The sequence below is a fragment of the Choloepus didactylus genome, chromosome 6 (genome assembly GCF_015220235.1).
Source record: "Choloepus didactylus isolate mChoDid1 chromosome 6, mChoDid1.pri, whole genome shotgun sequence".
Lineage (NCBI taxonomy): Eukaryota > Metazoa > Chordata > Mammalia > Pilosa > Megalonychidae > Choloepus > Choloepus didactylus.
The window spans coordinates 6,887,486-6,899,545 of NC_051312.1; the positions used below are offsets into that span (position 1 = coordinate 6,887,486).

The following is a 12,060-nucleotide window of genomic DNA, read 5'->3' on the forward strand; positions in this document are numbered from 1 at the left end:
TATGGTAGGAACATGTTGGAAGCAAAGTAGTTATTTTAGGTTATGTTATTTGTTTTCCTTAATCCATTGCTTTGTTTGAAATGTTGTGGGGTTTTTTTGGTTGTTGTTTGCCTGTTTGTTTTTAATTTTTTGATAAACAAAGTTAAAAAACTGAAAAAAAATCAGTAGAAAAATGGGAGTAAAAACTAAATGACAAATAGGGTGGGATGGGGGGATGGTTTGGGTATTCTCTTTTCACTTTTATTTTTTATTCTTATTCTGATTCTTTCTGATGTAAGGAAAATGTTCAGAAATAGATTGTGGTGATGAACGCATAACTATATGATCATACTGTGAACAGTTGATTGTATACCATGGATGACTGTATGGTTTGTGAATATATTTCAATAAAACTGAATTAAAAAAAAAAAAAAAGAAAAAAGAAAAAAAAATATATGAAAGAAAAAGGAAAGTTCAGCTGCTTTTCAGATACCCCTCTCCTCTTAAATATGAAGATACTGAGAAGGAATACTCAGATAACAAGAACTCCCTGTTTACAGAAGCACAATTTATTAAGATTCCTGGGACAAAAGCCTTTCCACCCAGAGGGTATCAACTGACATGATGTGTCTCCCCCAATTACATCAAACAACTCTCCCCCTCCTTTTGGAAACTTTTAGTCTTTTAAAAAAAATAATACATAACTCAGCTGCTACTGTTATTAGTGACAAGGAACAGTTATTTTTTCAAAGGCACTCTATGACTACATTCCTCATTCAAAGGATGTTGTCACATTTCAGGAACTGTCTCTAAATACTTCCAACGTTTTCAAGCATATCACTTGACTCACACACCCTTCTGTCATACTGCAGACATGAGTACTTGCACTAACTCACATCAATTAATGAGGGCATTTCTGTTCATGACAAAATACTGGTCTCTGGATCAAATATATACATTCTGAGATGATACAATATATGTCTCATAAGCATTTGCTCTATGTGTTGGGTATAATTACTATTGTAACAGTCTTTCACCTGGATCGTCTTTGGGATTCTGGTGTGAATGCAATGTGCTTTTCCTCCCAGATATCTTCCTCATCAGAACCACCATCATCAAACTGCTGTATTCTTTCCTTACAACATGCTTCAAACAAGGCAATATTTCCCTAAATAAAAGAGACATAAAAAGAACAAAACATTTAAAACCAAGTTATCTTCTCCCAAAAGTTACTGATATAAATTGCATTTTGATTATATTAGAAGCTTGCAAAGTTTTAGGTTAATATTTGCTACACATTATCATTTATGCCCATTTTTCCATTCCTTTAAAAAATGAAGCCTATCACACACTTCAAAATAAAATGTGAACATCTAATGTTAGCTTTTGCATAAGTGCAAGAACTTTTCTGTAAAAAAGATTGGACTCAAAACTAGCATACAAGCAGCAAAGACCTATTTACTCTCACCTAGTAAAATTATTTTAATTCCAAGAGCCTCCTCGTCCCACCCACTACTCAGTCACAGATGTGTCTTAACAAGGAAAAGCAACCTGTATTTCGCCTGCTTTCACCAGTTCAGCTAAGCAGTGATAAGCGCCAATGGCCCAAATCAGCAGTTTCTACATTATCTCATTAGCAAATAAAAAATGGTTTCCCATGCCGATGAACAAAAAAAAAAAAAAAAAAAAAAAATTGTGCCCATTCAAATGACATCAATCCTCTTATCACCTTTAGGGGAAGACGATACAACTGATTTGGTATTTCAGAACTGTCTCATGGTGAGAGGCTTGCCCTGCTCTCCACAAGTTTCTCTCCTGGTGCCACACAGCAGATGTAAAAGGCAGCTAGCTGGAGCCCACAGCAGTCTCCTCTTTGATGCTAAATGTCTATAGTGCAATCGTAAGTGACCATGGTTTTATTAGCCCTGTCAGATCTTTAACCAGGGGACCAGCAGGCCATGGGGAAGAGTGAGCTGTATAACAGCAATCTCAGCTGCAGGTTCCTGGCGTACAAGGCGCCCATATGCAGGCTAGGACAAAACCCAGTCCCCACGCTGCCACCTCTTGTACCCCAGGTTGTTCATGACAGGAAATGTTTATACTCACGCTTTCATTTGTATTGAGAGTAAAGTTGATGTCTGATACCCGATCAAAAGAAACACTGTAAAAGATATATAAGCATAGTAAAAGTTAATTATCTACAAACTCACTTACAGGAATAGTGTTCATGAAACTTTCCAAATTTAAAATACTTATACTATCATTAAAATGCACATAGGTAAAAATACCACCCCCCCCCCCAAAAAACAAAACTACTTGCATTAAATTATGCCTCCTCTCTTTGTATTAGGTAACGTATGTGATATGAGAAGCTTGGGATGGAAGGCTTTTGAGACAGAACAAGCACACCCTGGAAGCCTTCCTATAAATGGTTTTAACATCCACTGTTTCATGGGCCTTGCTAATAGCACAAATAAAAAGGTTTATTTGCAAGGAAACAAGACATGAAAAGTACACAAAAAGTGTCGAGCACTAAACTTTCTCTGTGTAGAAGCTTTCTCCAAATTCATATACAAAATACAGACATCCTTGAAATACTACGCTTCATTATGAAATGGCACAATCCAGATCTAGGAAGAAAGGGAGTAAAAGAATTCAGAGCCTAACTATTAAATGCAGCTTTCTGGAGTAGACGTGGTTAGCTTACAATTCTTAAAAGATTAATCTAATCAATCATTGTTCCAAGTACCCATTGCAACTTTTAAGGAGATTACGGACTCCTAACTAGTAGCAGTTGGTTAGAGTCCAGGCAGGCAAATGCTGAGATGCCAAAGGTTCTGGTGTGAGGTGGTGGATCCAATCCCACGTAGAGACACTCCTGGGCTATAGACCCAGACCCAGTATCAAGTGTTCTTGCTCTTTTGGATTTCAATGAGCCAATCCTTAAGGCAAGTGGAGAATGACAGCCTTCAACCCTTGCCATGGCCCCTCTACTCCACTGTGCAGATACATGCTGTATGGCATGATGAGAGTGTCATAACAGTACTTTGGCCTTCATGCATGCCATAAACTAGACTTTGTGACAAACAACCCTCACTGGAGGTATTTTACAAAATATTCCATGTCTACTGCTTGCAAGGCATCAGAGCAGATACCATGTACTCATGAGCATAATAAGGAAATCTTCAAATGCCAGGCTACCTTAAATTTTTCTTAAATTCTGTTCTCAATGAGTTATAATATGCCATTCATAAATGTTTTAATTATAGATATGTCTCATTTCCCAAGTCCAGATACTAGATCACTCACTTGTTTTCATTTCTGTGTTCACCTGCACATTTTCTATTCATTAATCTTGTCTAGCACCAATAATTCCCATTTCCGGGCTTCCCTTACACTGACTGCAGAATGAGTAGTTCCACTGCCTGAATTCTGCAAAAAACCCAACACTATCTTAGAGTCAGTCCCTAGAGAAGGGACTGTACCTATGGTAGAGCTGCCCTGCAGTGTGGTGGTCAGAAGAAATTATGCAGCCAGGTCTGAGTACTGTAAATTAACATGCCTCAAATAAACTGACTAATATAGGAATGGATTACTTTAAATAATTCTATCTAACACTAAGACTTAGAAGAAAAGACTAATGACTTGAGTTCCTAAAAGGAGTTTAATCTAATAAAAATAAACCTCTTTGAAAGAGGTCAAGCCTAAAGGCAAATGTTATTTTTGTTGGAGTGGTACTCGAATCTCTAACTGTTCTCTGAGTACTTCAGGGGAACTAAAGGGAACACCCATGGAAGAGGAAAGTTCTTCTGAGAATACAGTGGACTCCCAAAAATGTCTCACAAAGAGCAGGAAAATAAGGGAATTATGAAAATAGGAAAATATACTCACTTGCCAATGTCATCTTGATCTGCAAACTTCTCATCGTTGAAGCCAAACTGGTCAATAAAATTGGACGTCATTTGTTGCATCTGATAATCAGAAAAGGCCTGGCAACCCCAGGACCAGTGACAGTGATATAATGATTCTAATGACATTCTACATACTATTTGCCCATTTTTGTTCCAGAAATCATTTTATTTATATAGCCATAGGGTTTAAAGAGTTGGTGTGTTTTTTCTAAAAACAATCAAATAATTTCAGACACAATTTGCCAAAAAAGGAATGTTTCCACATTTGGTCCACATTGTATAATGTGTCCTCTTATACAAACCTCTTTAGAGAGAGGCTTGGGTTAAGCCTAATTCAAAGAGGTGATCAAGTGACATTATCAAGCCTGAAATTATAAGCCGTACTAGTTACCAGTGGACACACCAACCTTACCTAGGATAAGTCGTAGCACCCGCCCTCCCTCTAAGCCATCTCCCCCATCCCCCCAATCCACTAGAGCAAACAGCACCAGATGAAAACTTATTAATGAACACAATCACAGTCCTACAAAGAAGAACTGTCAGGGACATTTCATCTTCTTTAAAAAAGACTCAGCTCTTAGAGGATGGGAAGAGTGTAAAAGTGGAGTGACTTCTAACCTTGGAAAAAGGAAAAGACTGTTTTAACACTCATCTGAAATCCCTGTGAAAAAGCCTACTACACTACCCGATCCTTGGAGGAGGAGTTCTGTTCCTCTACATCATTTCGAGACAGCCCCAGGTGCTCCTGGGTTTTCTTACTTGGGAAAGGGGGAGAGCTGTTAATGGGCTCCATGAAAATGTTGATCTTCTAATTTAAAACAATAGCAACCAGGGCCAGGGAAGCACGTGAAATCGGGGAGTATGTTCTCACGTGTTTATCAGAAATAAAGAATACACGAAGACATTCTAACAAAAGAAAAACTTGGAGACCAGATAACAATGTGTGTTGCTCCATGAACAGAAGTGTGTGCTGAGACAGCTATTTTCTACATGTGAGCCTGCACCCAAGGGGCACATGCAGCAGATGGTTACTGAACTGAAAGCATCACCACTGAAGCCACTTGCTGGGAGGCAGTAATAACTGAGTTACATTAACCTCCTTGTATCCTACATCTGAACAAAGTCCAAAGATTTTGCCCTGCAGAAGTATGTGTCAGAAAGGCTTATACCATTAATTCCTCATTATTTACTCTGGTGGCAAGGAATGATGGCATGGATAATCCAGTTTAGGAAATAAACCTTATATTTGGCTTTGGAAGGCTTCTTTTCCTTTGACCTGAAAAAAGCGTTTCTAGTTATCTGAGAACCTAAAACCTCACTTTTCTCAATTCAAGATGATGATACACCCCACCCCTACCTCGATTCACTGGTGAAAACACCATCTCCTCTCTTGCCCAGAGAGAATACTCTGTGAGCACATGGGGACCTGTGAGCATGCAGCTGGCTGGTCTGGGGTGATTATCCATGCTACAGCTGCACCGGCAGCCTTGCAAGACCACATCTGGTAAGGCATGCAATGCAAACCAAGGCTGATTTGGTGGAGTTTGGCTGAAAGCAGAGGGCAAGGACATGTTCTCAGGGGCTGAGTCGAATTTTAGATACATAAATGGAAAATGTGATAGGTAGCATTCACGTTCATTAAATCAGAAAGAAACAGTTCAACTTCCTCTGAATTGTAGCTTTATCTTTTATAAGGTAAAACAGATGCTTACTACTTCAAAGGTGGGGAAAGAATCATGAAGTATTTCTTTTGAGTAGGCAGCATAAGCCTGGCTGAGTTTATTTAAAGATTAGAAATTTAGAAATTTGGTTTTTCTCACCATGAGGGAGAAAGTCCCTCCCAAGTGTTTTGATTCTTTATGTCAATTATTTTTTTATCCTCTAGAGATTCTATTATAAATCTTCTGGGTGTAGAAGGGGAGAAATGTTTCCCAAAGTGCCCCTATATTTAAATGGCTCATAACAGAACGCTAACACTAAATACACTGCATTCTGCTTCAGTGTGTGTATATATGATATCTGTGTACATATACATATATATGCAAGCACATATTTGCATGCTATCTAGCTCGCTCACACGCGCGCGCTCTCTCAAGATGTATATAACTGACAGAAGGAGGTAATCTCCATGCAGGGAAAAAGAAAAACTGTAGTCCTCATTAGTTCTAAGTCTATCACAGCTTCTAGGAAGATACACACTAGCAAAGAACCTAAGTTTTAGAATCTGCTTTTTACTAATAAAGTTACCATGGCTTACTAATCAAGTTACATGGCCCATGTAAATGACTGTGCTTTTGTTTTATTTAAAGGTATATAAAGTGTTTTGAATGTTGAGAAATTCAAATCTGGAAAGCACTGCACAGCTCTGCAACTTCAAGCACTTCCCAGTATTCTCACCCTGGCCCAAACCAGGGACAGTGCAGGTCACTGAGAAGAGAGCCAGCCCCTTTATTAAGGAACTTTCTTTGGGGTAGTGGCACCTGGGCCACAGAAACTACTTCTCACCTGAGTTCGATCTGACCTGCCTATGAACAAGCCTGTAATGGGAAAGCAGTTGCTTTAATTCTTCAGATACCACCTGGAGGCAGACCCCTCACCCTCCACCCCTGTTAGGCAGAATCAGGAGGAGGGAGAATCAAACACTTGATCTTAAGAAACCAGGAGGAACTGGGGACAAAACAAAATGGATGGATAGAGGCCCAAGAGCTGTGAGGCATTCTGCAGGTCACACAGGGACCCATCGGTGACACGGTTAAGTAACCTTGTTAAAATGATCTCTCCCCTACGCTCTCTTCACTCGGGGACTTTACCAATATGAGGCCAGAATTCAAATGTGAACAAGAACCTATAATGATAGGTATAAACTAATATTCTGATTATAATGGAGAGCAGAATGAAACTCTTAAATTAAACTGCATTTATATTCTCAAATCTTTCAACAGTGCTTTGCAGCGTATTTCTAACAATATCCTATAGCCTTGGCTTATTTACAAAACGAGCCATGCCTGGTTTATACAGTTTACAACTTGTAAAAAAAAAAAAAAAAAAGGTTACTGGAAGCTTATCAGTCAGAAAAAAAAAAGTAATTCTTCTTCCTACTTTTATAGGTTTACATGCAGGGGATAAAGTTCACAGGGACAGGAGCCCAACAAAGGATGTTAGTCAATCAGTTCTGCAACCAGGAATGAGTCATATGCACGTCAGCAATCAGTCAGGCTGAAAAGAAAACTCTCCCCATAACAGATAGGAGCCTAGAGGCAGATATAGCGAAAGGGAATCCACTTTCCAGGTACCTAAATTTAACCTCTTCTAGATTAAATCGGGAGCCTGATGTCTGAGGCATTCTTTTTCTTAAAGCTACATTTTAACAGGTCCAAAATCACCTTGATTTTGCAGCATATTTCTAAAAATATCATATAGACTTAGCTTATTTACAAAATGAGCCATGGTTGGTGTATACAGTTTAAACTTGCAAAAAAAGGGTTACTAGAAGCTTGTCAGAATTACTCTTCCTGCTTTTAGAGGTTTAGATGAAGTGGATAAAATTCACAGGGATTCACAGGAAAATTTACATTTTATGCCATCATGCTTCATCAAAAGGGTGGAGCAATGTGTGGCACTCATGGCCATGCTAGGTTGAAGAGACTGTTTTAATACTCTATAGTGCTTCAGTGGAAGGAGGCAGTTGTCAAGGTGCTTCCTGGGGCAATACCAGAAAGCACTGGGACCAAGAAAGGATATCTTGCAGGCACGAAGGATCACAGCAAACAAAGGCAGGAGGAAATGAGGGGCTGCTACATTCTGCAAAAAGGCACCACAGATCTCAAGAGCTGTCCTACAGGCTGGCTGCTCTCTGAGTCCTAACCTGAGGGTGTTGGCTTCCAAAGGACAGCAACTTCAAATACAAGAACCAGCAGAGAAGCCAGCCTAGTGCTGAAATGCTACTTCGGATCTTGAAAATGTGAATAGTAAATAGCTTCAGTATCAAATCCAACCAATTGCATGGCTGAAACCTGCACTGGACTGATGAAGCTATGCTACTCGGCAGCCAAGAGCGGGGCCAGCCCTGCTAAAAGATGAGGCTCAGAGATTGAAGGGAAAAAAAAAAAAAAAAAAAAAGAAGCAAAGCCACACTTAGTGACGGGTGGCTGGGGAGATGTCTACATTAATGCAACTGCCACGCCAAGGCAATTAACGTGCCAAGACCATCTGGTACTGGCTAAGGACAAGCTCTCCACATGAATAGCTGATAACTTTCAAAAGGGCTTCTATTTTTAGCTCCCAAACTTGATACCCCACAAAGATAGTGAAATCGTTGTCATCTTTCCAAGAACCACCAATGGATGATAAATCAGTACATTTATTATTTATATCCTGCCCCACCCCCACCCCAAATTATAAGCAGTTGATACATGGAGCTGATTTGGGGGAAGGAGGGTTGGGGTGACAATGAATTACTTCAAGTAAAACTCAATTTAGATGTCACCATAACAGAATGTCAAGATAACTGGAAACATACCATTAATAGGAAAAGGACCTAATAAGTCATTTGTTTCAAGGTCATTTATGCAAGTTTATTTTTACTAACACTTAAAGAAGTCTTACTCCTATTATTCTTACCCACAAATCTCTATAGCACGCATCTTTAAGCCACAACCCAATTATTTTAAGGGTCTGCACAGTGAACATGGTCCCTGAGGTGCCTTACCAAATGATTCATTTCATTCAAAGCTCCTAAAATTTAACTGACTCATCATTTTTATCAGGTATGAAACAGTCCCTGGAAACAGAATCAATATAAACCTACCTCTCATGCACTCAACACTTTCTATTTTAAATTCTTATGCCTAACTAGTAAGTACCACTAAAATCACATTCCAATGCAAAATATGGTTCTGAAGCTGATTCATAAAGGGCAACTAGACTAAGCATTTAAAATAAAAACAAAAAGCAAAGCTTTAGGCATGACTCACTTGCTGCAAAGAAGAATCCTGTGAGAAACCCGTTTCTTTAAAGTCAATTTCATCATCACTGGATGAATGAATATGGCAGGTTGTAACCTATATGCATAAAAATGTAAAAAACTATTTAACATAGAAAAGTTTTGGACATTTGTATCAGCATTTTTATGGAAAAATTACATTTAGTTTTGCTCTCAATGTGTATAACAGAAAAGAAATGAAAATAAAAAACAAGTAACAGTTAAGCAGTAAAACCCACCCAGTAATTCAAGGGTAATTCACATCACTCGACCACCTGGTTTTGCTCTCTGCCCTGCTGCTGCCCACCTGCGGTTACTGCACTCCTCACTACTGACACCACCAGACCAAAGAGCAGGTTAGGGAGGGAGGAGTCACTCCATTTAAGTGATTTTGATAACTACTCACATTTGATGTTTAAAAGGCTCAGCTACAACACAAAGGTAATTTATATGTAGACTATACACTGGCACATTCCTTATACATCAATAAGAGGTCTGACCTGCAAACTGGAAAGGGCCAATGCCAGCCTGTAGAGAAAAACTAACTATTTCCCAGGGATTACTCATGAGCCATGAGAAATTTTGGTCAGCTTTAACTATAACCACTTCCAACATAACTCACTTTCAGTTCTTTCATTTCCCGCCCACACTAAGAAAAGCACTGTCTGTAAAGCTAATCTGACTTGAGGTGATAGCCTCCTGCCCATAAAAAGACTTGAAATCTGCTCCTCACAATGCTCCCCTCACCCTGAACTTACAGCCAACTCTCAGTAATTAAGCAAAAACACAAACAGCAACTGCTCACCAATTCATGGTAAATGGTCTTTACTAATTCATAAATGTCACACAATTCTAGGCGGGGAGATATATTAATGATTAGAAACCAAGACATACAAATGATTAAGTACAGCATTAAAAACAGTAACTGCTATACAGCAAGTGACAAATACAGAGAGTCTGAAATTCTAGAAACAAGTCCTCTACTTCTGAGGACAACTTACACTGCACATTCTGAGGTATTTATTCTGTACTTTTTGTGGAAATGTTTTGGGCAGAGGGCATTGTATTAGGGGAAGTCACAAGCAGCCTGTACCTGCCAATTCTAGAAGCTGTTCCTGATAGCCTGGAATTAAATAAATTGTAAAGTTATTTCAACTTTGGTTTAAGAAGCCCAAATTAGAATCCATGTAGGTCTATTTGGGGCATGGCTTATGAAATTCCAAAGAAATCACTGCCTGAAGTAGATTAATGTAAATCTCATCTCTTTTCTTCCCTTTGTCTGAACATCTTTGGTTAAGATACCAAGCCCAAGTGAAATTAAGCTATAATTACCAATATTTCCAATCAATTCCCTCTACATCCTAAGGTGAAAAGCCCTCACATCTACTTTTGAAATGACCCAATGAAATCAAAGGTAGAATCTGACTACTAGAGTCAACAGCAGCTTTGGTGAATTATGTGAAAATGTGGGGTGGGGGGTGTTCCAGGCAAGCCCCAGCAGAGCAGTGATGGGCGGGGACACCACCTGCCACAGCAGGAGGCACGCTATGGGATGACTGCAGCCAGGTCAAGTGGTTCCACCGCAGGGGTCTAGAGAAGCTTCAGGCTACTGGGCTGGCAAGCCAGGGTGCGCCTCACCCTCAGCCAACATGGATTTTAGAGGGGCAACCCCCAGATGGGGCACAGAAAGGGAGAATTCAAAGCAAGCTAGGCAAAGTAAACAGGAGAGAACCACAAAAGAGTGGGCCAGTCCCAACAGTGTCTTACTATCGAAGTTCAAGCAGGATACAACATATCCTCATTCGTACTTTTATGGTTTCCTAAAACATACGATTTTACCAGCTCATTTAATTAAAGATGAGAAGGAAATTAATTTTTGCTGAGCAGTTTCCATGTGCCAGACATTGTGATCCCTTTACGTGCTCTACTTAAACCGAATCCTCAAAGTGATCCCAGGAAGTATTTAAAATAAGTTTTTTCCTCCAAAGAGAAACTACTGTTTTAGCAAGTTATTACTGACAACAGCACAATGCATGCACGCCTTCACAATTACATTCATGAAAAGATGTGGTAATTCCAACTCTATCCATATCATCCTGGTCTGAAATAGTTATCAATAAAAAGAGCTAAAAGACCATTTAATTTACCTGTCAAGGGAAACTTGCTACTCAGATTCATACCACTCCAAACCTCAAAACTGATTTCCTGATCTACAATTCCAAACATGCTCCTTTTGAGGCATTTCCATCTCAGTAAATGCTACTTTCTCTACTTTCTTGGCTAAAAAACAGTTTCTTGTTTCTTCTATCCCACTCACCTTTACCTGCTCCAATTTCAAAATATAACCCCAAATCCCATCACTTCTATAGACCAAGTATGTCACCACCTCCCTAGTGCAAGCTACCGTATCTCTCGCCTCAATCAATGCTAAATATCACAGGCAGTGAACCCATCATCCTGCTCCTAACTTTCTCCCTCTAAATTCTGTTCTTAACCCAACAGCCAAAGTGATGGCTTTTAAAAAAAAACAGGTCAGTGGATACCTTGTAAAAATTTCTACAAATGTTGGGTGGGCCAGTTTAGTAAACACCTCCTCTACCAGTGTTGCTGAATCAGATGTAGATTTTGGAAGAACTGACCTTGGCATTGTCAAGTGGGTAAAACTTGTCAGAACATCATCTTTTTCCTGTAACCCTTCCATCATCCCCCCTATTCTCCAACGGCTTAGTGCCTTTCCCGTTTCATTTCCTCTCAGAGCCTCCTCTCAGCAGCCAGCTGGAGAGGATTAATACTCTAACTCATGAAGATTTAACACCCTCAAATCTTATATCTCCCAAAGGAATTTTCTGGTTGAGATCTTTGAAGGTGTGACTTTCTAACAGTAGAATAGTCACCTAGGTCAGACTAGCAGGGAAGATGCATCATGACCTTTTAAAAATGCATATGAAATGATGCCACTCATTACACAACCTAATGGCTTCCCATCTCACCAACATTAAAAACAAAAATGCCCACTGTAGACTAAAGAGCTCTACAAGATCGTGCCCTTAATGCCTCTCTGACCTCATTCCCTACTGTTCTTTTGCTTGCTAGTTCTATGACAGTCACAGTGGACAACTTGCTGGTCCCTGTGGTCCCTGAGCATACTGAGAATGACCTAACCCCAGGGCCTCTTGCCCTCACTTCCTT

General features: G+C 39.6%; 1 protein-coding gene across 6 annotated transcripts in view; it reads right to left on the reverse strand.

The window, feature by feature from the left end:
• Positions 1–12,060, reverse strand: part of PPP6R3 (protein phosphatase 6 regulatory subunit 3) — a 169,536-nt gene that overhangs the window by 37,500 nt on the left and 119,976 nt on the right. For 3 of the 6 annotated variants that reach the window (XM_037842026.1, XM_037842027.1, XM_037842021.1), the window contains exons 15-18: positions 8,864–8,950; positions 3,871–3,968; positions 2,086–2,140; positions 1,017–1,147 (exon numbers count right to left, since the gene is read on the reverse strand). In XM_037842026.1, coding sequence (XP_037697954.1) covers positions 1,017–1,147; positions 2,086–2,140; positions 3,871–3,968; positions 8,864–8,950 — 371 coding nt within the window. The remainder of the gene's footprint in view (positions 1–1,016; positions 1,148–2,085; positions 2,141–3,870; positions 3,969–8,863; positions 8,951–12,060) is intronic. The other 3 variants (XM_037842023.1, XM_037842022.1, XM_037842025.1) reach the window with 3 other exon arrangements.